This window comes from Lepidochelys kempii, chromosome 2, assembly GCF_965140265.1.
Source record: "Lepidochelys kempii isolate rLepKem1 chromosome 2, rLepKem1.hap2, whole genome shotgun sequence".
NCBI lineage: Eukaryota > Metazoa > Chordata > Testudines > Cheloniidae > Lepidochelys > Lepidochelys kempii.
Window position 1 is genome coordinate 46,718,239 of NC_133257.1, and position 27,553 is coordinate 46,745,791.

General features: G+C 38.8%; 1 protein-coding gene across 1 annotated transcript in view; it reads right to left on the reverse strand.

Moving 5' to 3' along the window:
- Nucleotides 1–219: 219 nt before the first annotated feature.
- Nucleotides 220–27,553, reverse strand: part of DECR1 (2,4-dienoyl-CoA reductase 1) — a 47,350-nt gene continuing 20,016 nt past the window's right edge. Inside the window, exons 2-10 of the mRNA XM_073330617.1 lie at nucleotides 24,803–25,005; nucleotides 17,625–17,682; nucleotides 17,409–17,495; nucleotides 12,561–12,708; nucleotides 7,123–7,222; nucleotides 5,458–5,530; nucleotides 1,857–2,003; nucleotides 516–578; nucleotides 220–411 (exon numbers count right to left, since the gene is read on the reverse strand). Of these exons, the coding sequence (XP_073186718.1) occupies nucleotides 352–411; nucleotides 516–578; nucleotides 1,857–2,003; nucleotides 5,458–5,530; nucleotides 7,123–7,222; nucleotides 12,561–12,708; nucleotides 17,409–17,495; nucleotides 17,625–17,682; nucleotides 24,803–25,005 (939 nt within the window). The 3' untranslated portion in view covers nucleotides 220–351. The remainder of the gene's footprint in view (nucleotides 412–515; nucleotides 579–1,856; nucleotides 2,004–5,457; nucleotides 5,531–7,122; nucleotides 7,223–12,560; nucleotides 12,709–17,408; nucleotides 17,496–17,624; nucleotides 17,683–24,802; nucleotides 25,006–27,553) is intronic.

Below are 27,553 nucleotides of genomic sequence, written 5' to 3' on the forward strand. Positions count from 1 at the left end.
ACACTAGAATTTACACCCCAACTGGTGCACGCTATCACACCATGTAGACCAGCCCACATTAAAACAAGAAGAGAAGTGGAACTAATTCTACAGCATGGCATAGAAATTTTTACTCAAAGCTGTAGAATATTTTACGTACCTAATCAGAAGACTTCATTTGCCTATGGGAACAAAACAGTCAAATTAAGGGGTAAGTTTAAATGACTCATTCAAAACATATTCCAATTTAAAAATGTTTTATTAGAATTGCCAATAAAATGTTTAACAAGATTATTTCTTAATATGTGTGTGATTTACAGCTAATGGTACTTTTCCAGTGATACTTTCTGAAAGGAAGATAAGACGAGTATTTTAAGAGCCTTTTGTTTTCCTGATTAATGCTTCCATTATATCCCACTGCTCATTGGTAACCTACATAATATAAGAAGAAATAGCATTTCACTTGGGTCTGCATACAATTTTATATAAATTTTTAAGTATGTTTGTATGTAAATAGCATGCATGTAACTTATTACCTTTTTCAGGTCATTGAACTCTCCAGCCATAGAAACATATTCTCCACCATCCATTCTAATAACCTTGGGGAAAAGGAAGCAATGCACTTAAAATTGGTGCTTTTTTATTAAGTTCCTGTATCATTAGCATTCTCATATATCAGGGTTTGGAAACATCAACCTCAACTTGTACAAATTCAGACTAAAAAATACACTCAGAATAAATGAATGCAACACTTCTTATAAGAAGCTCTGTGCTTTAAAACCAGTAGCTAGAGTGAAGTATAATTAAGGCTAAGAGTTTGTCACGGATATTTAGGGTAACCAGATGTCCCGATTTTATAGGGACAGTCCTGATTTTTGGGGACTTTGTCTTATATAGGTACCTATTACTCTCCACCCCGTCCCGATTTTTCACACTTGCTGGCTGGTCATCCTAAGGATATTTTTAGTAAAAGTCACGGAGAGGTCACGAGCAATAAAGAAAAATTCACGGAAGCTGTGACCTGTCCGTGACTTTTACTAAAAATATCCCTGACAAAATGGTGATCTGTGGGTCCCCACACCACGTGCAACGGGGCAGCTGTGCAGTGGCTAGGAGCTCCGGGGGCCCCCACTGCAGGTTGGGTGTTGGAGCTCCAGGATCCCCCGCACCCCACAGCTGGGAACTGTGGGGACTGAGCCGCCTGCAGCTTCGGGGGTCCCCTGCCATCTGCGGGGGCTGGGAGCTCTGGGGTACCCCCACAGCCCTGAGGGCCTGCTGCGGCCAGAAGCTTGGGGGGTTCCCCTGCTACTCCTGGGGGCAGGGAGCTGCAGGGTGCTCCCACTGCCAGCAATTCCAGAGGCCTCCACTGCCTGCCACAGCTGGGAGCTCAGGAGTTCTCCCGCCGCCCGCCACGGCTTGGAGCTCGGGGGTGCCCCTGCCACCCACAGCTCCAGGGGCCCACACCGCAGCCAGGAGCTCAGGGGTTCCCCTGCTGCCAGGGGTGGCTGGGAGTTGCAGGAGTTCCCCCGCCACCTGGGACGTCTTGGAGCTCTGGGGGCTGCCAGCGGCGGCAGGTGTACACCGCTGCTCCCGGCCCCCATGGGCAGCTCCCGAGCGCCACAGGCTGAAGTCATGGAGGTCACTGGAAGTCACGGATTTGTGACTTCGCGACCTCCGCTACTAAATCATAGCCTTAAATATAATTAACTGACTAGGTTAAAAATGAACCTAAAGTTTTCAAATTAGCAATTTCTTTTGCTAAGTTCTCAAATATGCTACAGCACCTAAAGCTTCTTTAAAAATTCTCAACACCACTCAGAACATCATCTATAAGCTTAATACTGGTGACAGCATGAACTAGAATAACGAAAACTTACTGTTCCAGTCACCCAACTTGCATATTCACTACAGAGGTATGTGGCAAGATTTGCAATTTCTTCTACAGTTCCCAGACGGCCACAGGGAATCCTCCCAATCATTTCTTTCTCAAATGTACCTGTTGGGTCAAGACGACTAAAAGCACCCTACAGAATTAAAAAAACAACAACAACATTCAGCAAAATGTTCTGAGTAACTAGAAAATAAATTCAAACTAAGATTTGATTTCTGGTATCAGACTTAATACACAAGTTAACAGTTAGTAGGAGTGTTGTGACAATCCCATGCTTATTGGGGGCTGGGTGAAGAGAGAACAGGAGACAAAGGTCAAATTCTGGGGTAAATTCAGTCAACCAGTTACACCAGAATTTAACAAAGCAGTTCATGGTGTTCAGCAGTGACCCTTCTACACGATTAGAAAGCAGTAAAGAGAGGCTCTAGTAAGCGTCTTGTGCACTTTTTCTGAAAACGTGCAGAATAAAGCTTTGAGAAAAACGAAAATGCCGCAGAGCTACTAAAGAAATGTAGAGGAAACTTAAACAAAACCAAAAATCATACATAGCACAGAATAACGAAACTGAAAAGCAAGCATCCTTTAATCTGGTTGAATAGGAACAACGAACAGAATAAATCTAGATAGCTTTGGGCTTTAAAGTGCATTTGAATATCTGGGGACAGTGCAAGACATGGCTGAGCTTGGGGAGAAAAACCTCACTCAAATGGACTCTTTTACTAACACGAATAAACTTTACTGAGCAAAATCAGAAACCTAAGAAAACATAATTGAAGTCAATGCAAGCACAGTGCTATTTAGTAAAACACATCAGTAAAATAGTAATATATAGTAACATAACTGCTTAATGATCTTATTTTTTAAAATACCAGGTTGTATATCTAATAACTTGGCACTGACAAAGGACTTTTCTTTTCCTCCTATGGTTACTTAAAACAGTGTTTCCCAAAGTGTGGGCCCCTTCCCCTAGGACAAGTGCGGGTAGAATAAAGATAGGCCTCTCCATTGTTCTCCAGCATATCAGCTTTCATTAAAAAAGTAAGTCTCCAGCTATTACAGTTGCAGAGAATCTTGAAAACTTGACTCACAAGCACCTGATGCAGCAATGCCTACCTTAGTTCGTAGAGAGCCTGAACAATACCCCGAAGCATGAGCTGCCCCACTAACTCAGATACAATGATAATAGTTAATGTAAAGTATTTAATTATTCAAGGTTTATTATGAAGGTCTACAAAATCTACTCTAAGTGACGACAGGGTGGGTTTATTTCCCTTACTTCTGCTTGAGAAGCAAAGCCAAAATTGCCCATGAGGGCATCTAAGCCCACTTGAGAGGAAGCCAAGGCCAAGACCTGTGCTTAACATAGTCAATGAGTGTGAAACTGTATTTTAGAGAAAAAAATTAAATGTCAACACTTAGCACATGCAACTAGAACTAAAAACTGCTGTGAAGTGATACTGTAAACTTGACAATTAATGTTTTATTTCAGTTTTAAATAATAAAATAATTTGTATTCATTGATTTAACATCCCATATTGACTAGGGAGTTGCACACGTTGTTGTATCTGTAGGCCAAGCACACTGTACTCACCTGGGGCTCCTTGCATTGCTCCATTACCCCTACAAGCTCCATGTTTGTCAACCTCCCATACCCCTCTAGTTCAGGGACTCCCTGCAAATCCCCCACTCCATCATTCATGCCAAAGGCTGTGTGTGCCCCCCATGTCTCCCTTCACCCATATCACTGTCTCCCATGCCAGGGGCTCTATGCCTCCCCTATTCTCTCCCTCTTCTATGCTTTCCCTTTCCCCCTTCCTTTCAATACCAGGGTTCCCCCTGTTCTCCTCCCTGCCACCCAATCACCAGGACTTCTGTGAACCTCCCCATTTCCCCCACCACTATTATTTCTTTTCTTTCTGTCTGGGACATAAGTCATTCAGGATGTCAGCATTTTTAAACTGTACTGGGAGGATCAGCAGAGCTGAGATGGTGGGTATTATTATGCTGGAAGGCATTAAGGGTTGTCATAAACCAGTTCTTTGATATATACACAATTGTAAAGGAAGTTGAAGCTGCTGGGTCTGCTAACCAGATGCCAGGGGCCCGTGTGTCCTCCAATTTCCTCCTTCCACTTTTCCTATTTTCACCAAAATCAATAGGGTTCTACCCATTGATGCCTACAACATTCCCTGAAATTTTGGAATTGATTGGATGTGGTATTCAAAAGAATTACAAACAAATGCCACAGAATTTATTGTAAAGCCTTGCTTTCCTCAGACAAATATGTCATTTCTTAAAATAAAAAATTAAAGACCTGTTTAAAAATACCATTTAATTTCATTTAACTAAAATTCTCAAAAGAAAGTAAACCTTAGACAACCCTCAGAGGAGTTGGAGAGGCATGAAGTTCCATTTTCCTTTATTGGGAGAAGGGAGGCTCAGCTTTTAAAAGTTTGGGAAAATACTATCCTGAAGCATTTACAATTACTCTCATTTCACAGATGGAGAAAATAAACTACTGAGAGTATAAGTGACTTGCTCAATGTTGCACAACACTGTTGGATCACTGAAGAAACCAAGTTTGGTCTTATCTATACCAAAAGGGTTATAGTAAGAGATATGCTATATTAAAGCACGTTTGCATGACATAACATATGTAGACTTGGAATGATTAGATTTTTATTGGTAAATGTCGATGTGTGTCTGTGATGGGGTGGCTCAATCAGCTAATTAGGCTTCAAACAGGGGAGCTTTTGGCTGCAGGCAGCTAATTCGGAACAGGCTCACCTGTGTACAAACACGCGAGGCCTATAAAGCCAGGAAGCTGTCACAAGATAGGGACAGCTGCTGAGAAAGGATAGTCACTCCCTGGGAAAAGGTTTTCTGGAGCTGGTACACCCAGAGAGAGAAAAGGGGAACCAGAGTGTAGGAAGCAGTCCAGAGATGGAACAGTAAGGACATAGAGAGGAAGCCCAGAACTGCTGAGCTGAAGGTCCCTGGACTGGAACTTGGAGTAGAGGGCAGGCCCGGTTCCCCTTCTAGCTACTGAGGGAGTGGCACCGGGGCCGTGAATGAGAACACTGCCAAGTGACCAGGAGGAGACGCTAGACTGGCGGTGATTGGAGCACCTCATGACAATATCAATTTCACTGTACCCACACAAACTGATTAAAATATATTTCCATCAAATATCAAAATTTACAGATAGGCAAAGTAAAAGAAATGCTGCTTGATAACTCACTGGAGTTTGATTTAAGACTATTTATTTTGTATATTTTGATATGACGACAATTTGTGTTAACAGTTATAAAGCTTTAACTTTTTAAATCTCAACATCTAATGTCATTAAATAATTATTGTATGACTGCCGTAAGTTCCTACAATTGTGAAAATTTGAGAAAAAAATAAGAAGCCGAAAAACCATAATTTTGTGCAACTGTGAAAATATAAATGAATACAAATATATAAAATGCTTTAAAATAAACATTAATATTTTCCATCAAAATTATAACAAAAATAAAAATCAATTTCTGCCAGGCCTAAGCACATGTAAAGTCATGTCTCACTTTTTAATAATAGAAATGTACCTTTGTTCTTATTGGACCTGGTTGGATCACATTGAATCTCATGCCATATCTACCCCATTCAGCTGCAAGAGACCTAAAAATTCATTAATAGAATGCATAAATATTTCAAACAGCATGTTGTCTAACATGTTCCATATATATATATATATATATTTTTTTTTTTCCATATATAAAAATTCTTTTTCTTGGTGGTACAACATTTTTAAACAGGATGTAATTTAGAAACAATTCTGGGAAGTATATGTGTCAAATTTATAAACACTTAACATTTGAATCCTGACCTAGGTTCTCAGATTTTTTTGAAATATTTTTACTTTTTTTGTTATTGGATTTGAATCTTCTCACACATGGATCTCATGTTACATTGAATTAGCCAACTGACGAATACAGTAACACCAATTTGAAGTATATATTGCATATAAAGCATACCTTAATGACAATCATTGGTATTTAGGTACCTATCTCACTTAGGCACTTTAGAAAATCCCACCAGTATACACTTGTGGCAGTCTTCAATATAATTCTCAAACCAAGTGTTTTAGGAAAAATAAGATAACCAAACCCCAACTTCCAATATGTTTTACAAAGCAGAGTAAGAAATGCAGTTTTCCTTTTATGAACAATATCGTCTTTGCACATGCTGTTTCTTTAAAGGTGCTAAAACATCTGTTGTGGTAAATGAATAAGGTGGCTAGTCTTTGAAATACACCCTTTTAAGTCATACTCAACTTCTATGAAAAAAGTGTAAAAGAACAAAGCAAAAGTGTCCCTTATTTGCTTTCTAGAGAAATAATCATACCTGACCTACTTATATTTTCAAAATTTCTATTTGATTGTCTCTACTGAAGTGTACAGGCTGAACTGTCTGTTAGTATCTTCTACTCCAGGGGTCTCAAACATGTGGCCTGTGGGCCAAGGTTATTTCCTGCAGCCCGCCAAGCTCCCTGCACCCCCACAGAGTTATTTCCTGCTGCCGCCGCCAAGCTCCCCTCCCCCCCGCGTCCAGGCTCCTCTGCCTACCTCCAGGCACTTCCTGCCGCCAAACACCTGTTTGGCAGCGCTTAGCACTTTCCAGGAGGGCGGGGGAGGAGCAGGGAGCCGTGCACTCAGGGGACGAGGTGGCAGAGAAGAGGTGGGGCAGGGGCAGGGATTTGGGGAAGGGGTGGGAAGAGGCGGGGCACGGGTGGAGTGAGGCTGAGGCCAGGGCAGGGGATTTGTACCTTTATATGAAAAAGGTGTCAGTGATGCGACCCTCGGGCCAACGTACTAGTCCTCATGCTGATCTATTCCCATATAGCTGCTAATCACAGATGTATTTGTTTGGGGAATGAATGTGGATATCTGTGTAATGCTATTAAAAGAATTATTGCAGATAATCCTGATAAAAATTTAAGCAGCAGAATTCCATGGAATTGAGTAAACTTCTATTTATTGATCTTTTTGCTCTAGTAAGATGGCAAAAGTAATACAACTTAAATTCTTCTTTCCATGAGAAGCTGTGATAGTAGCAACTGCTTTCTTGTTACATAAAATGGAAGCTAAGGAGTTCATTCATGATCCAGTCAAATAGCTTAATTTTGCCAGACTGACAAGATGTGGATAAAGAACCTATCAGCCCAGTCTGGGAAATGTGAAGATAAAGCACTGGTATGCTCAACTACTCACTTGCACATTGCATCTACCCCAGCTTTGGCAGAGGCACTTGGTGATACAAATCCAGACCCACTCTCCGCATAGATAGTTGTAATAGCCAAGAATGCTGCCCCTGTAAGATGCACGAAGACAACATTTTTAAACATGCACGATGAGCTACAAATCTTAAAATCAACATAAGTATCAGAACAGTACTGGTGTTTGCATCATCTGTTTTCAGGGATTTAACTTTCAGCTGTAAAAATGAACTCAAACAAGTTTGGCTCCAGCTGTTCTTTTCACTTTCGATTCTCCCTGTCCCTGAAATGAAAGAGTTTTTCCATATATATATATTTTTCCATATATAAAAATTCTTTTTCTTGGTGGTACTATAAACCCCAATACTGCATTTGGAATTGTGCAAATAGGTCCTTGCACCTATAGAGTCCCTCTGACACTGAAATTATACCAAGAAACCCTTTCTAGTGTACACAAGGCATGAGCCAGGATACTATTCTCATGATACTTCTTGAGGCCCAGGCCTTTAGGATATTTCTATACTGCAATTAGAGCTGTAATTTCCAACTTGGGTAGATGTACACATGCTAGCTTTGCTTGCGGTAGTGTTCCACAACCAGTGATATAGCTGCGATGGCATAGGCAACTGCTTGGGCTAGCTGCCTGAGTACAATCCAATCCAAGATCCTAGAGATGTCCTCGGGCGGCTAGCTCGAGCCACTGCTAGTGCTGCTGTGGCTGCACTGCTATTTTTAGTTTGATGAAAGCTAGCGTGGGTGCCTTCTCAAGATGGGAATTACACCTCCATCTGCAGTGCAGGCATACCCCCAGTTCTCAGGCAGCTATTTTTGCTCCAGCTTCCATCAGTTCCCCACACTTCCTGGCTGAAAGGGCAGGACATAAAACATCAATGTGAACAATTATTTATTTCAGCATAGTCTTAAATTATTACGAATTGCAGTAGGGGGCTTGAGGTTGAAACTGAAGTTTATTCTAGTGCCCAGAGATCTCTTTTCTTAGCAGGTTACAGTAACTCATACTGCAACAGAAAATATGCCAAAGTTAATCTTGACAATTGTACTAAATCTTGCTATTAGTGCCATAATGAGGTCTCCTAACAAAGACTGTTTTTATAAAATACATTCAGTTAGAATAGCAATCAACAACATAAATGAAGTACTTTTCGTGATGTAATATTTTTGTTTGTTTGTTCACTCACTTTCTTTTGTAATACTCAGTAACTCAAAATAGCTTACCCAATCATTAGTGCGTACCTACTGTAGTTGGGGGGAGGAAGGGGGGGCGGATAAAATATTAGCTATAAGTCCCTGGTAAAGAGACCACTAGTTCCTTATGCTAGTGAATGTAAAACTAAAATATTAAAAAAAAATACTATAGGTAGAATAATGATTTTAATTAGAACTGTTGCCCAATGCACATCACAAACATTTTATGTCTTGGGGATAGCCCACATACAAAGTCAAAGTAAAGTAACTCAATTAAACATTTATGTTGAGAAAAATTCACAGGAGAATTAAAATAAAAAACCATTAGCCTTAGAGAAATAAAATTCTCCATACAGAGACTCTGAACAGAAAAACAGACCAAAAAAACCCCAAACTAACTTTAAAATCTATTTCGATGAGGATATAAATTATTCGTAATTAGTAGACTTACAAGGAATAGGTTTATTAAATGCATGTTAAGTAAAACCAGGTGCCCCCAGCTTAGAAGCAGCAAAACTGATATTTACCAGGTATTGTTAAGGCTCATCTATGTTTTATTTATATGTATTTCAGTTCACTCTTACAAGGTGTATGTGTAAATGTATCAGTTCATTAAAAGGCATTATTTAATTGTTTTCACTATCTCATGTTAAAATTTAAAATAATGTTTAAATGAAGAGGCAATGGACTGGCAGATTACTAATAGTAATTTGTATTACAGTAACACATAGATGCCCCAACAGAGATTGGGGCCCCCCACTCTGCTAGGAAGAATACAAATGCACAGTAAGACACTTCCTGCAACAAAGAGCTTAAAAGCTAAACTGTGTACTATTTATAAAAATAGTTTTAACGTAGATCACATTTTGGACCTAAAATACATGTCAGTGTCTCTGTAACAACAGCTGTGATGTATGCTAGCATACTATTAAATATTTGTTTATAGTAGCACTCACAATGTACTATGTGCATCCCAAACATTCAAGAAAGAATGGTCCCTGCTCCAAGGAGCGCATATCGTAAGGAGAGGCAAGTAGACATGGGTTAGGGGAAGGGAAACAACAAATAGGGAATTTTAAAAAATATAAATGAGATTCACTGAAGGCAGCATGGCAGAAGTGGGTCTCTCAGAGGGCCTTAAACGTGAACAGGCCTTGCATGAGAGTGCCATGAAGAAGAAAGCACGACTGTGAAAGACGATAAACTGGTGGCCAAGGCTGTGAACACTATTAGAGTGGAGAGGGAAGGTAGAGGGATGCCATGAAACTTAATAAGGATATGTAGAGATGGAAAGAATTACATTGAGCTTTGAAGAAAGAGGCAAGAAGCTTAAATTTAATGGGATATGAGATGGGGAGCCAGGGAAGATAACTGACAAGGACATTGACAAGTTCCTATTGTGAGACAAGGAAGCTGACTTTAATGGCTGCCATGTGTATTGACTAAAGGGAAGCAAGGTATATGTTTGGAAGACCAGAAAAGATGCTACTGCAGTAAAACAGTAAAATACTGCAGTAAAATAACACTTAGGTACTAATATCTTCTTCCTACTCAGCATCTAAGATCCATCCCAACAGAGATTTGTCTGTTGGGATGGATCTTAGATGCTGAGTAGGAAGAAGATATTAGTACCTAAGTGTTATTGGACTGACTGTACATTTCCAGAATGCATTGCATGTGGCACATGAAAAATACCATTTGACCAGAGACCATAACATACTCTAAAGTGTCTATACACAGCTTTGAAACTTTAAACTCTAGTCATCAACATACAGCAATGGCAAAGCAAATTCAAAGCATCGTGGACACTTTTTGGAGTAAAGTTGTACTACGTTGTCATAAAGACTGCAATCTCAATAAATATGACCATATTAGCATTTTTTGTAATTATGATAGTAACAGATTTTTGTTCAGGTAAAATATAGGAACAAGCCTATATGCATGCTATTACTTTTCATGCTCTAGATAGGACTTCTTGCACTTCTATATTTTTCCTATATCGTTCTGGAATAAATGTATGTTTTGGATAATAGAGGACGAGATTACATTACAGTTGCAAGATGAGATGGCTCACATATGTAAAGTGAACTACTCAATATTCATGTACAGTGAAGAGACTATGAATTTTCATTATAATTATCACAAAAATAACGGAAGATGATGTAACTCATTCTTGAATTAAGTCTATACTCCACTAGCAATTTACTATTTTAAATGTTCCCAAGGAAAAATCCCATAGAAATTAAAATACCTTATTCCCAAGGATTCCCTGAAGCACAAAGAGGTAGTTATACGCAGATTCGTTAAAAAGATAATAATGAAGCTCATAATGATATACAGCAAAATATATGAAGAGATGATTTTAAAACTACAATCTAATGAGCAGTAAATATGGTTTCAGGTATGAAAGAAAGAGCCTGACACAGTGATTGTACAATAATTAAGAACATATTTAGCAAAGTTTATTATTAGAAAGGAAACACTTTTTGCTGCTTTTACATAATTGCAGACTGTGTTAAAGCAACAAAAATCTGAAACCTTAGAATGAACGAGTCCATCTGATCAGGCAGCTAGAGAAATGCAATACAAATAGGCTTTGCAGAATTCAATTTTTATTGTTTATATTTAACAGATGATATCAATGTTTATTTTCAAGCATTTTTTATTTTTATCAATTGAAATGTTCACTGTTGTGTGAAATCATGGGTTTAACGCTTTTTTTTTCAATTTTTATTTTTTAAATTTTCTCAGTTGTGGGAAATTATGGGGTGTGATCAGACAATTTTTTTCAGTGACAGTAGATACTGAGATTCAAAAAGTTAACACTTCATATAAGTCTTAACACAAATTGTCAATGTCACATGTCAAAATATACTGAGTAAATATAATTAAATCAAATTCTTAAGTTCTCAATCAGCATTTTTCTTACTTCGCCTATGCGCAAATTTCTGTCACCACTGACGGAACTACTTTTTTTGTTGGTTTGTGTGCGTACAGTGAAATCGACGTTTACCAAAATTTACCTATTAAAAAGCTAATCTTTCTAAATACAAGTCAGGACAATTCTAGGCTCTTATCTAGTGTGAGCTATTGACTCAAATGTGTGACCGTGTGCCTTAATAAATCTGGAAAAGTAGTAATAAAAAAGGGACCATATGGAAAACCATACCCAAGAACTTGCACTGCTGCTAGCCAAAGAGCAGGAAAGGAAGATTTATTTTTTTTCATTTTATAAATTAGCAAAGCAGTGTGCCAGAATAAAAATAGAGCTTTCTACATACATCTGCCAGTTATTATATACTGGCATATAACATTTTCCCCTAAAACAAATGAAAAAAAATTGGTTATGTTGTCGCCTACTCAGGCACTATATATTTGAATGTCCACTGGAACAGAATTACCAATTAGTCCAATTTTCAGAGTTACCGTCAGACACTCTGTCAAGTACTTTAGGATCACAATTTGAATTTAGGAAAAATGAGAAACAAAAGCTAATATTAAATATTTTCGTAATTTAAAAATATTGCTTGAAGTTAAACATTAACCTCTAGTATTTGCCATCAAAACATCACAGCCTGGAACTTGAAAAATGACTGGAAACAGAATAGAAAGAAGACTGAAACCAATACGTCTACTTTTATTGGTGAAGTAGAGGGAAATTCAGAAAGTCTTCAAATGTAGTAAAAAGCAATATTTAGATGTTTGCAGTTCTTTTACTTTAAATAAATCTAAGGTGCTGATAGTAACATTAATGGTATTTTTTTGGGGGAAAAAATAACTTAGCATGATTTTTAACCTAACTGAATCCATTTAAATGAATGCCACATAGTTCATTGCTTAATTAAAGGAAAATGGAGAAAGGACACAGGAGATGAGTTATAGCACTATTTGTAATTTAAAGAAAAGTCTTATTTTTAATAATTTACAGATAAGGTCCAAATCCTGCAATCAGATTTATGTAGGCAGCCTCATTCACTTTGGATCTGATTGCAGGATCAGGTCCTAAACTAAAATGATGGATTCTGCAAGGTAGTGCTGTGTTGTAAAGATGTTTGCACTATACAAAAGTTTCTTCTTGCAAACCTGTACAGCAATACAACTCATTTACCAAAATGTTTATTTAAAGCATCAAAACTTGCTATTGTACACAAGTTTTAAAGCAAGGACAGTAAATGGTAATGAGATGTCACAATCCTCAGGCACTGTTTAGCTTTAAGTGTAACTTACCTTTTTGTACTTTAATTAGTTCCTTTCCAATTTCTAGAGTTACAAAGGCAGTACCATTAAGAACAATATCAACTACTGTTTTCCAAGCATTAGCAGAAAGACGTTCAGTAGGAGAAACAAAGTTTCCAGCTGCATTGTTTATCACAACCTAAAACAAGAGAAGACAAGCCTAAAAAGTTATACAGAAATTACCATATATACTCGTTCATAAGCTGAATTTTTTTGGTAAAGAAGTGACGCATCAAAGAGCGGGGGTTGGCTTATAAACGGGTCTACACCAAAATCTGCTGATTTTAAACTCTATGAAACCATTGAATTGAATATTTAATACACTGTCGTTTTGTTTACCTGGAGCGCCTGCAGGCAGGGAGGAACTGAGGGTTCCTCATGGCCGCGGTTTGCTGTTCCCAGCCACTTCCCGCAGCTCCCATTGGCTGGGAACGGCGAACCGTGGCCACAGGGAACTGAGGGGCTCCATGCCTGCAGGCGCTCCAGGTAAACAAAACGTCCCAACCCGCCAGCGGCTTACCCTGACAGGCCGGGAGCCAAAGTCTGCCGACCCATTTATTGATGTCAATACTGCAGCCTTTTAAAGTTGCAAAGGCTTTGTTTAGTGGACTAGATTGGCTTGAAAGGAATCCTAAAAGAGCAGTAATTTGATCTCTTCATGCATTTCTACCAATGGACCTCATAAGTCTCGAGCCAATATGAAAATATAACATGCAGAATCGATGGAATCTCTAATAAAACTGAAACAGCCTATTATCCCCACAGACATGCCAATTTATAGGGCTGTTTTGAAATAAACAAACAAGAATAATAATTTGACAGTGATAAAGCAGGTGACATTCCTGTATAAAGTCCTACAAAATCTATAACTACTATAATAATAATAATCTATTTTCATACTAGTATTTAAAATGAACAACAGTGAAATCAAAAGAAAAAGGTCTGCTTATCACGCAGCGTTCAAACTTAAAGTTGTTGAATATGCAGAAGCAAACAATAATTGCGCCGCTGCTCGCGAATTCTGTATCAATGAGAAGTAAGAGAATGGCGAAAAAATAAAACAACACTAAAAGTCATGCCAAGAAGCAAGAAAAAATGTCCAACGAGGTGCGCTTCATTTCCTGAGCTGGAGAAAGATCTCAATAATTGGGTTGTTGAATGTTGACAAAATGAGTACATTGTCACTAGAACTGGAATTCGTCTGCGTGCTCTGCAAATGTCGAAAGATGACAAATACAAATCAAGTTTCAGAGTAGCAGCCGTGTTAGTCTGTATCCGCAAAAAGAAAAGGAGTACTTGTGGCACCTTAGAGACTAATAAATTTGTTAGCCTCTAAGGTTCCACAAGTACTCCTTTTCTTTTTGCAAATACAAGTCAGTAAAGCCATCAATGTTTGTCGCATCAGCGGGTTGGTGTACTCACTTCATGAACCACCATAGTGTCTGTGTCTGTCTTTGTCAGCTAACAAAGATAGCGCAAAAGCTGCTGAGAGATCTGGAAGAAAAAAATCTAATCTTTCCAAAGGTTTATTATAAAATATCGAAAGAAATATGCATTTGAACTGTCACAAATAGGAAATATGGACGAAACACCGATGACATTCGATCTCCCGAGCAACAGAATGGTAATCGGTGTTGGTGAAAACACAGTTTTAATTAAAACCACTGGCCATGAAAAAATCCATTTTATGGTCGTTTTATTGTGTTTGGCAAATGGATCAAAGCTCCCTCCTGTTTCTTTAAAAAAAACTTTGCCTAAAAACATGAAATTTCCTGCTGGTGTCATCGTACGTGCACACGAAAAGGGATGGATGGATGAAAGTGGGACTACTGAATGGCTGGAAAAAAAAGTGTGGAATAAGAGACCAGGAGCACTTTTCAAGAAACCTGCTATGCTCGTTTGGGACATGTTCAGGGCACGCAAGACGGAGGAGGTGAAAAATGTGCCCAAAAATATGAAAACTACTTTGGCTGTAATACCTGGAGGCTTAACTTCAGTTCTACAACCGCTTGATGTCTGCCTGAACAAATCCTTTAAAGACAGGCCATGCAAAATATGGTCTGAATGGATGTGCTCAGGCATGGCGAAGCTGACAAAAGGCGGAACTCTTATGAAGCCCGAAATCAATCTAGTCACCAAGTGGATCAAGGACGCGTGGGTGTCCATTCCCTCGGAAATGATAGAAAAATCATTTAGGAAATGCTGTATCAGCAACGCATTCAATGGGTCAGAAGATGATGCCATGTTTGAAGATGACACAACAGAGGCTGATGATGAGAAGGAATCTGAGTCTGAAGATGACACTGCCGACATCTACGATGACAATGCAGGTGCAGCTGTGACTGAAGCCGAGTTTAATGAACTGTTTGGTGAATCAGAGACTGATTCAGACTTTGAAGGATTTAAGACTTTTTAAAGTCTCTTTGTTCTAATTTACTTGTTACATATTTGTTCAGTTATTACATATCGTTACATATTATAACAGGTTTTTCGTTGGATTACATTAAAATAATTCTAGCAAAACTTTTGAGTGTTTCTTGTGATGCCAACTTTTAAAATATAGCAGGCGTTGGCAAACTTTGGCTCCCGGCCCACCAGGGTAGGCTGCTGGCAGGTCAGGACATTTTGTTTACTTGGGGCATCTGCAGGCACAGAGCTCCTCAGCGTCCAGTGGCCGCAGTTTGCTGTTCCCAGCCAATTGGAGCTGCAGGAAGTGGCGCTACTGGGAGCTGAGGGCTCCATGCCTGTGAATGTTCCAGGTAAACAAAACGTCCCGACCCTCCATCGGCTTACCCTGATGGGCCAGGAGCCAAAGTTTGACAACCCTTGAAATATAGGGTCTGCTTATGAAAGTGTCATACAGTTTTTACTATTTTTTACCTATCCATCTTGGGGGGTCGGCTTATAAACAAATGGGCTAATGAACAAGTATATACGGTAGTTCACCATAGCACTTAAGAGGTATAAGAAACCTTTTGGCATTGCTAGACACAGAAGTAAAAATCTTCCTATCAAATGAAGTACAGTTTAGACAGACAGGAAATAATCCATCATAAACTGCAGAGGAGGGCCACCATATAGACTCTGGCCATTAGGCTATGCAGCCCTGACTAAGGGGGGCAGCCATATTGACCCTGGCCACTAGGCCATGTAGCCCTGCAGAAGAGGGCAGCCATTTTGACTCCAGCCATTAGGCAATACTGCTCTGAGGCTAGGGTGGTCATTTGGACTCTGCCACAGGGCTATAACAGCCTTCCCCCGTCCCCAAAGTATGACGCGGTGTTCCAGCCCCACGACATTCTCCCATAGTGAATACCGGAAAGAAAGCTATTCTGGACAAGTAACTTGGTAGAATTTTAGGTGGTGAAACTCAGGGATCTTTACTAATAGTTCAAACAACCACCTACATATCTAATATTTCCTAAGTTGCTAATATCAGTGTTCAATGATCCTGACTGTTATATCCCATTGAGGACAAGTGGGTATAAAAGAATAAATGTTTTAAACAGACTCACTGTCAAGTGGTTTTGTAACATATGGTACTGAAACAGGATACAGAACTCCAAGAAAGTGAAAAAAAATGTATATATTCTCTTCACATGGCTTCTGGTGGGATTTTTTCCTGACTTCTAGCCCATGCTGTCTCCCTCCTCCACTTTACCCCATTTTTGTCCTCTGACCTCTCCTTTACATCCCCTACTCTGTTCTCTTGCCAAGTTATTGCCTTCCTTCCTTCCTTGGGCTTTTGTTATCTCTCTCCCCCAAGTTCTGCCCTCTGATGGCCCTATACACTGCATTAAGCTATACTGGCAAAAGCACAGTTTTGCCAGTTTAAGCTGTGTCCACACTTGAAGTGCTTTGATATGGAATACCACTACAGCTACACTGGCAAAGCCCTTCTAAGTGCCAGCCTGACATATGTGCCCTGTCTCCCAAAACTGAACAGGCTAGTTCTCCTACAACTCTAACCATCTTGGGACCTGTCTACTTGAGACACTGCCCATCTCCCTCTTCCATAATGCGACAGCTGGATACCTCTGGACTTAAAAGAGAGGGACTGGGGGTAAAGAGTCCTATGTGAGAAGCCCTTCGCTTTGGAACCAGCTCCCTTAGCTTTGGTCCAAAATAGCCTTATTTGTTCACCTTCTGGGCACAGGGAAAGGCTTATCTTTTTACTCTGGCTATATGGAAGTTGACATTTTGTGAGTAGAGTTCTGATTTGTTTAGCTGACAGTGAGTTGCTGAGGACTGTGTGCAGGTTATTGGAGAGTGTTTACCTGCTAGGTTTAATCGGTAATTTCTTTACATGTTAGTTTTCAAAATAGGTACCTTTTTTGTATATTTTGTATACACCAAAAAAAAAAAAAAAAAAAGGCAAGGAAGGAAGAGAGAGGAAGAGAGAGAGAGACTTATTTCTGCTTTTAATTTGGAAGACATTCTGATAGTAATGTGACAGTTGTCATAAGTCCAGAGATAAATAAAATAATTCCTGTAGGGCTTCATTCTGCTCGCTTTACTCACACAAGTAATTCCACTCGAATAGCAATGGAACTTTTTGAATGGGTAAGGGGACAGGATTTGGTCCATTTGGCTACTGAACCATTCAATAGCTACACAAAACCAGCTAGATACTATGGGGATAGGCACTGTAGAAAACTAGGATAAACAGATAAAACACTAGTTTTGTGCTGCACTACTGCTGTATTAGTAGCTGTCTTTTTCCTGCAGGTCTCTGTATGCAGAGTTGCTTTTCTACCACATATCACTTTTGTTCCCACATACTACTCAGGGTATTTTCACTGAAGATTGAAGTCCTTGCCTCATAACTATCATACTTACATCAGGATGTCCTGCCACCTTGATTAATTCAGCAACAGCATTCTTAACTGAAGCTGGGTCTCTCACATCACACTGGATTGTATGAACCTATATATTAATGGAGAAAAAGGCAATTGTAAGACTTTATAAAAGTATCACTCATGATATAAAGAATAAAAAAAAATTCTTTAAAATTCATTAAAAAATATAAAAATACAAACTTATCCATAAACTTACCTTGTTTCCTGTTTTAGAAGAAATCTCTTCTGCAGTTTGTTTCAAAACATCGATCTTCCTAGAAATAATTATAAATTTTAGCATGACTTGAGTTTCCACTAAATGCATCTATGTTACAAATCATTACACTTTGAAACATTAAAATCTTTCTCTGAATGCCATTTGTGTGTTGGTGATTTTAGTGCAAAATTTACCTTTGAAATAAACATAATTTAGGGCCTTGGTATTTCAATTCAGTTTCTGAAAAAAGCTCTTTCAAGTAAAATGGAGCTTTAAAGAAATTCCAAGTTATGTCCAACAAAGTAATCTTCTCTCATATTTTCAGCTAAAAGCAACTCCGATGGGACTTAAAAAAAAAGAGATACTGTTGATAGTAAAACACAGCAGGTAATATTTAACAAAAAATGCCTTCATCCTGGGCACAATGAAATTTAGCAAAGACAAATTTAAGGTGCTACCCTTAGGGAAGAAAAACCAAATGGAAAAATACAGAACAGGGGATAACTGGCTTGGCAGTAGCACTGCTGAGAAGGATCTGGGATGGTGGATCACAACAATGCAATGCTGCTGCAAAAAAAGCAAATGCAGTTTTAGGTTGCATTAACAGAGGCATAACATGCAAATCACGGGAGGTGATAGTAATGCTCTACTTAGCACTGGTTAAGCCTCAACTGGAGTACTGTGTCCAATTTTGGTCATTAATAGATAGAAAGGATGTAGAGAAACTGGAAAGGATCCAGAGGCAAATGACAAAGATGATCAAAGGAATGGAATGTAAACCATATGAGCAAAGACTGAAGGAACTGGGTATGTATAGTTTGGAAAAGTGGAGATTAAGGAGGGACATGACAGTGATCTTCAAATACTCGAAAGGCTGCCATAAAAAAGATGGGAAAAGTTATTCTCTTGCCACAGAGGGCAGGACTAGAGGCAATAGGTTCAAACTACAGCATAGCAGATTTAGATTAAATCTCAGGAAAAACTTCCTAACTGTAAGAAGAGTAGGACAATGAACAGACTGCCTAGGGAGGTTGTGGAAGCTCCTTCATTAGACTTTTCAAAAGGAGGATGGATGATTTAGACAACACAAATCCTGCATAACACATTTGACACCTAAACAGCATACTGGCAGGGCGTTAGCAGTGGATGGTTCTATGATACTAAGTATTTTATTTGGGGCTGTCAATTAACCACAGTTAACGCTGGAGATTAACTGAAAACAAAATTAACACATTAATTTCTTTAACACGTTAATCACATACCTTTGGGCAGGGAGGGAGGCATCAGCAGCGGCCCCAGCTCAGAGCATCGGGTGGGCTGAAGGGGAGTGGGCTCCAGTCCAGAGCTCTGAAGGGGAGGGGGCGGGTGTGGCAGTTGGGCGGGAGCCCCGTGCCGTGAGAGCGGCTGAAGCCCAGTTCCTGACTGGGGCTGGAGGCCGGAGCCTGGACATGGGATTCGAGCCTGGAGCCCTGCACCTTGATGGGGGTGGGGGGGGGGGGGGCTGAAGCCCAGAGCCCTCAAGCCTATTTTTGAAAATACAGAAAATCTAAAAAATATTTAAATAAATGGTATTCTATTATTGTTTAGCAGTGCGATTAAAACTGCAATGAATCACAATTAATTTTTTTAATCTCGCAAATAGTCACAATTTTTTTAATCGTTTGAGAGCCCTAATTTTATTACTTTTTATATATTCACTTATTTTTTGGGGGGAAAATATTAAGGAAAGGCCTACCAAGTGTTATAAGTACGGTATTTGATTTGTTATTTGGAAGAGCTTCACAGGTTGTTTATGTTAACTTGACGGATGAGATTAATTGCTCTTATCATGCTGGAAATCAGTAGAAATCCTGATGGTTAAAAGAAATATTGGCTATAGGAAATAATAATAAAAAAAAACTTGATAAGAAAGATAATTCTAATGATAAAATCATAATGGCCATTGCTGTCCATTTAAAAAGAAATTTGTTGACTTATTTTGTAAGCATCTAGAGGATAATAGCCAACGTGAATTTGTCAAGAACAAATCATGCCAAACCAACTACATTTCCTTTTTTGACAGAGTTATTGGCCTAGTAGATAAGGGGGAAGCTGCAATGTGCTAGATCTTTATTTTAATAAGAGTTTTGATAGTCCCACATGACATTCTCCTAAACAAACTATGGAAATATAGTCAAATGAAATAAATATAAGGTAGATGCACAACTGGTTAAAAGACTGTATTCAAAGCAGGGTGGATAAAAATCAATTATTTAAAAAAAAATAGAAAAAAATTGTTTCTTAATTTAAAATCAGATTTTTTTGATAAAATGCTTTTTGAGGAAAAACCTAAAGATAGTTTTAATTAAGATATATAATAGCTCAAAGATATCTCATCATAGAATAGGGATTATAAATTCTAATTCTATATTCATGTAATGTTTAAGAAAAGTTTGAGTTCCAATAGTTCATGGATTAAGAACCCAATCTTATGGGATTCCAGGGGCTTCTGGAATTATTTAGGTTAATCTTTCTATCTACCCAATGGGATTCAGTGCTCAGTCTAGAAGATACCATCAGAGATGCTTAGTTTTGAGGTTCTCAAACTGTTGATTTGTGTCTCCAGAGATAACATGCTTGTTAACAGCAAATTTTTTTTAAATAAAGAAAGAAATCATATATAGAGGTGAGAAATAACAGACCTCAAACCTATTGTCCCTCAGCAAATTTGTGTACACTGTGTCAATTCCTTACCTCTCTCTAGAAGTGCAAAGTTTCAAAAAGTTCAATGAACTGTTGGGGGCGGAATAGATCTGGAGAAGGAGCAGAAGACTGGAGGTAAATGTGAGTAGGGAGGGACAGGCAGTAGAAACAAAAGTGAAACTGTATGAGCACCATATTCCAGAAGACTTGAGATCTTTCTGAGTATAGCCTTCATTGATTTGAGATCTACCATACCATTCTCTCACTAGAAGGGGAAACCTATAATGGCAGCAGGCTGTAAGAGAGACCCAGTTTGGGAATATTTTAATGAAGTTCCTCTATCAGTGGGTAAGACAGGCATGCATGCAAAATGCAAACTGTGCAACAAAGAAATGCAAGGCCTGGTTGCCCGAATGAAACAACATCATGAGAAGTGTTCCTTCTCAGGAAGAAGCTGCGTTGAAGAGGATGCAGGAACTTCAGGTTGGTTAACTTTTTTATTTCATACTTCTTTCTTAAGGACTGCCTGTCTTCCTTCTGGACTATTCTTGAATTCTCATGTTTGAGCAAAAAAATATAGTTGTTACTCTATGGTACTATCACTTTAGATGCAGTTGTGATAAAAAACAAATAGCTGAAATAGGCAGATCTTCCTTTTACAATTTCACCTTTAAAGTAGTACTGAGTGTCAGTGAATGCAATGAGTAATACTAAATAAGCAGTATGGAAATAATAATTAAATAACTGCATTGACTTATTTTGTTTAGGAGAATCCATCCTCAACATACAGGATTCTGAAGACTATCCACCTTCAAGATCATTATCATTTCCTATCATTTCAGAGTTATCTGCCAATGATAGCATTTTAGTCACATAGTGTATGTCACATAGCCATAGTATGGAGCCATAGCCTCTAGCAAAAAGAAAAAAAAAATCTCCATCATTCAGAAACTATCATAGATAAATCTGTGATAAGAACCAGCAGATTACAAAAAGAAGTAATTGATGAAAAAATTGCCCAGTCTGTTTATGCAACAAACTCTCCTTTCAGTATGATTGAGAACCCACACTTCAGTAACATGGTTCAGTCATTAAGACCAGGATACAGTCCACCCAACGGAGCAGATGTTGCAGGCAAATTGCTGGATAAAGTGTATGAAAGAGAAATTGAGAAATTAAATGCAAATTCAAAAGGTCCAGAGGGTGAAATTGTTAACCTGAGTCTTGATGGGAGCAACAATGTCCACAATGATCCTGTTGTACATGCTTGTGTGACAACTGAAGAAGGGAATGTCTTCCTTACAGAAACAATTGATACATCAGGAAATGCACACGCAGCAGAATACTTACAAGAAGTAGCAGTAAAAGCTATAACAAACTGTGGGGAAAAAAATTCAAACGTCTAGTACGCAGCTTGGTCACAGACAATGCTGCAAATGTATCCAAGATGAGAAGAAATTATTCAGAAGAGAGTCCCAAGCTAATAACATACGGTTGCAGTTGTCATTTGATGCACCTCCAAGCCAAAGACTTCAGTGTTCTAGAAATAAAGGCTAATGTTGTTGAAATTGCAAAATACTTCCCTAACAACCACTTTGCAGCAGCTGCTCTGAAAAAAGTGGGAGAAACCAAGCTAACCCACCCACAAGACGTGCGATGGAACTCAGTAGTGGACTGGTTTGAGCACTATATGAAGAACTGGCCTAATCTGATGACAGTTTGTGAACAAAACTGTGAAAAAATAGATGGCACTGTCACAGCCAAAATTCTCAACATTGGGCTTAAGAGAAATGCTGAACACATGCTGAGTATCCTGAAGCCTATTTCTGTAGCCTTGAACAAAATTCAGGGAAATAGCTGTTTTATTGCTGATGCTGCTGAAATTCGGAAGGAACTGAGTGAGATCTTAAAGAGAGAAATACACAATGACAGAGTTAAATTACAAGCATTAAAAAAATGAATGGGACAAGCACTATCTCCAGCTCATTCTCTTTCAAATATTCTCAATACTCGGTACAAGGGTCAAACCTTAACTGCTGAAGAAGAGGAATTGCCTATGACATGGACATCCAGCAATCATCCCTCCATAATGCCAACTATAATAAATTTCAAAGCTAAGGGTGAACCATTCAAGAAATATATGTTTGCTGATGACGTTTTAAAGAAAGTCACACAAGTGAATTGGTGGAAGTCACTTAAGCACTTGCATGCAGAGACTGTTGAAGTGATAATCTCACTTTTAACAGCAGTAGCTTCTTCTGCCGGTGCAGAAAGAGTATTTTCTTTATTTGGACTAATTCATTCCAAATTGAGAAATCGTTTGGGACCTGAAAAAGCAGGAAAGCTGGTTTTTCTTTTCCAGATTATGAACAAACAGGACAATGAAGGTGAAGACGACTGAAATAGCTACAGAAGCCAATATTTTAAGTTTCTCATGTTGGCCTGGCTGACATAGTCAATTTAATTTTTCTTCTTCTTCTTTTTTAAATATTTCATTCAACTATTTTAGTTAAAAACAATGTTAACAAAAACAAACCTGATTTTAAAAAACTTGAACGTTTAACTAAATTCAAAAATTCATATGCTTGTTTTGTTAAAATATGTTTTCTGTTGAAGGAAAAAACGCGTAACACTGGTTTAGTTAAATAAAACAATTTAAATGTCTGTCTGGTGATATTCTCCTCCTAATATAGCATGGCAAGAAAATCCTCCAAATATTAATGATTAACCTGTTGAATTGGAGATAGTTCACCTCCCAAAGACTTCATAAATATCTGCTTCAATTACCTTTGGTAAATGAAATAACCAATCATTCATTTTCCGATATAGCTGTAAAATTAATCTGAAAAGTTTTCAAAATAAATCACTTTAAAAATGTATCATGTGTACCTTCTAAAAATGAAACCTACATCTATCTTGGAGTTGTGAAGAATATGTATTAAGGTTATAACAACCAGCAAGAATGCATTTTTATGTAGAAATCCATGATTAAATCGAGTCTTCCTGACTAATGATCTAAATCAAATCCACCCTGATTCAAAGAGTAGTTATCTATAGTTTGCTGTCACACTGGGGGGACATATCGAATGGAGGTCCTGAAAAGGTCTGTCCTGGGTCTGGTACTATTCAATATCATAGAATATCAGGGTTGGAAGGGACCTCAGGAGGTCATCTAGTCCAACCCCCTGCTCAAAGCAGGAGCTATCCCCAATTTTTGCCCCAGATCCCTAAATAGCCCCCTCAAGGATTGAACTCACAACCCTGGGTTTGGCAGGCTCAAACCACTGAGCTATCCGTCCCCCCATTAATTTTCATTAAAGATTTGGATAATGGAGTAAAGAGTATGTTTATAAAATATGTAGATTATACCAGGTTGGAAGCATTGCTAGCAGTTTAGAGGACAGGATTAGAATTCAAAATGACGGACAAATTGGAGAATTGGTCTCAAATCAACAAGAAGAAATTCAATAAAGACAAGTGCAAAGTACTACACTTAGGAAAGACAAATCAAGTGCATAACTATAAAATGGGGAATAACTGGCTAGGCAGTAGTACAGATGTAAAAGATCTAGCATTTATAGTAGATCACAAATGTAATGATAGTTAATGTGATGCAGTTGCAAATGAGGCCAATATCAACCAAAGGAGAGCAACAAAACTGATAAAAGGCTTAGAAAACCTGACCTACGAAGAAAGGTTAAAAAAAACTGGGCATATTTAGTCTTGAGTTAAGAAGACTGAGTAAGGACCTGATAACAGCCTTCAAGTATGCTAAGGGCTGTTTTAAAGAGGATGGTGATCAATTATTCTCCATGTCCACTGAAGGAACAGGCAAAATCTGCAGCAAGGGAGATTTATATTAGATATTAGGAAAAACTTTCTAACCATAAAGGATACTTAAGCACTGGAGTAGGTTTCCAAGGGAAGATGTGGAATCCCTGTCATTGGAAAATTTTAAGAACAGGCTGGACAAACACCCGTCAGGGATGGACTAGGTATACTTGGTCCTACCTTAGTGCAGGAGGCTGGACTAGATGACCTCTCGAGGTCCCTTCCTGTCTACATTTTTATTTTTTGCCTCTCTTCTCCCAACCCATTGAGTTTGCAATAGAGGTGAAGTATACCTGGCTTTTTTTTTTTGTTTTACTATACTTCCTTTTTGTGGACCATCATGACTTTCTTCTCATTGAAGGCTATGCAGCAGTCAAGCACAAGACATTACAGGTCTTACATAAATACTAACAATTTTAAATGTAATATTTATACTCTGCAATGTATTTGTGTATATTTCGGAGCAGCTTTTTAAAATTTAGCACATCAGATTATAATTAAAATGGTACTGCAGGTTAAGAGCCAGATTTAAATTACATGTCTGTAGCTATGAATAAAAAAAATGTATCTTTATGTATTGTTTACGAAGGAACAGGGAAGCAGATCAATGCAGCTTTCAATACTAAATTTTAAAAGATTTTTCAGGTTTGATTATTAGTATTTACCTGCTTGATATAACACATTCGGCACCTAAACTGGACAGAGCTGTTGTCATTCCTTTGCCAAGCCCAGTACCTCCACCAGTAACAAAAGCCACTTTTCCTTGAAAGGCATTTGGTGGTAACATCATTTTTTGAAGAGGTGGAAAGAAGCTAGCTTGTGGTGCATTGTTACTTTGACTTAATATATTTGATCCATGACTGAAAAACTGAAACAAAAAAATAAAATTATTTATTACTGCTTACATACATGGATTCCCACAACGATCATAAGAAAATTAAGTTTTCAGTCTTGGAATTATAATAATAAATATTTTCACAATTGACAAAAATTCACTGTAAGCAATAATTGTATATTTATTGCATCACACTATACGTGAATACTTTTAAACAAATATGAATATTAAAGTAATTTTAATTGTTAGGGTAAGTTAATAGACTGCGGTAATTTCCTCTACATTTTCAAACGAAATAAATGTTTTTCAACAGTTAAGTGATTTTTGTTCTTTTGAACATTGTGCCCAGTCCTGCAATAATTACTCACATATGCCCCAGTCCTACATTGGGATTAATTAGTGTGGACCCATCAGCTGTTTGTAGATCCCAAAGCAGGAGTGATGCTTTAGACCCTGATCCTGCTGCAAAGACTTCTGCATGCGCTTAACTATATGCGTTGTGAGTAGCTTCACTAAGTCAGCAGGACTACCCGTAGTATGTAAAGATAAGCACATGTATAAGTCTGCAAAATTGGGGCCTGCAGTAGTAGCTACCCAAGGCCTTGATCCTGCACCACTGAAGTAAATGGAATTTTCATTATTGGCTTCAACGGGAACAGGATCAAGCCCCATACAACTAATCCCACTGGTTAATGGAACTACTTGTATGGGTAAGGCTTTTATGACTAGAACATTTATTATAGGTGAAGTAGGTATCACTGCCTATTATTAAAGTTGTCTGACACATACCATTATAACACCCTGTTTTGAGTTGCTTAAAATTTTGCCAGTTTTAACAGTTTGAGCTGAAAATTTCAATGCTGGGGTCTGCTTCAAGCAGAAGGTTTTTGTAAACTTTCAGCCAAAACAGTTCAACCATTTCTGAGAATGAGACTAGGAGAAAATATGATTTTTAACATTAGAGCAGGGACTTGAAATTTTGCAGGGGAGTGGCCTTTGTGTCAGGGATGTGCTTTTTGCAACCCCTGTGCAAATTTGGCCAAGTTATAAGTCCACGAAAAATCACAGTTCACACGTGCTCAGTAGAGACTTGAAAGAGCTTAACTTAGGCCTGGTCTACACTCGGGGATGGCGGGGGGGAATCGATCTAAGTTACGCAACTTCAGCTACGTGAATAACGTAGCTGAAGTAGACGTACTTAGATTGACTTACCGTGGTGTCTTCACAGCAGTGAGTCGACTGCTGCTGCTCCCCCGTCGACTCCGCCTGCGCCTCTCACGGCAGTGTTGTACAGGAGTCGACAGGCGATTTATCGCGTCTAGACTAGATGCGATAAATCGACCCACGCTGGATCTATTGCTGGGTAGTAACCCTATCCGAGGGGTAGCGTAGACATACCCTAACATATCTGAAGATTCCATCCTCGCTAAGCATGCTCCCTCCCCTCACAGCTCCCACATTTTACTGGACTGTAAATGCACCAGCCCCACACAACAACTGAATATGCTCCATCCCTTCACAGATTCTGCATGTGACTGGTCTGTGCATGAACCAATCCCCTGGAGCAACTGAGCACGCTTCAGCCTAGGCTGCAGGAGCAAAGCTGGACTTCTCCTGTAATGGCTGCTTCCAGCAGCTAGGGTGGGACTGCAGGGCACCAAAACTGAGAGCAGGCAGCCTGCTAGCACTCAAGTGGCATGGAGGAAGAGGCCATCTGATTCAAATGCAGAGGGGACAAGAACACATCTAAGTAATTATGGAGGACAGCTGTGGGAACAGATTCAGAGAAGGAGCCTGAGTCAGGAGACTAGGACTGGAGGTTGCCCGCGGGTGTAGGCTAGGACTGGTTGGGGAAGGAGGCAAGGAGCCAGGGAGAGAAATGGGGTTGGGAGAATACAGGGAACCAGTGTGTCGGGGCGGAGGGGCATGCGTAGAAACTGAGATCAGATGAAGAGCCAGTAGGGGGAGACTGGAAGGGAAAGGAGACAGGTGGAGACAGGGAATCGGGGGGAGGGGGAGTGGTGAGGACGACGGGCAACCTAAGGCCATATCATAATTAAAGCTAAGATTTTGTCATGTACATTTTTAGTAAAAGTCATGGACAGGACGCAGGCAATAAACAATAAGTCATGGAAGCCTGAGCCCTGACGCCTGAGGGCCGAAAGCCCGAGCCCCGGCAGCCAAAGTTGCAGAGGTCATGTAAAATCAGAGAATCTGTGATGAACGTGACTGACTCATAGCCTTAATCATAATGCATATGCACAAGATTGCATAGGAAACCTTAATTCTGGCATTTCAAACTTTTGCAACCTAAATAATGTCCTTTTAACATTTTTTTTCAAGTAATTTGTATAACAAAGTATGTATTGTAAATACTTGTAGATTTTTAAAATTAATCATCACTAAGGAAATAAATGATGACTGACCGTCTTCTATGCATGTAGATTTCCAGTTTTCAAGATGAAAATTAAAGAAATTAAATTCTTGTTCTTGTATAAATATCATGTTCATTATTAAATTACATTAAAACTGGTTAATTTTAATAAATGCGTATTTTTTAAAACCCTCAAATACTCAGTTT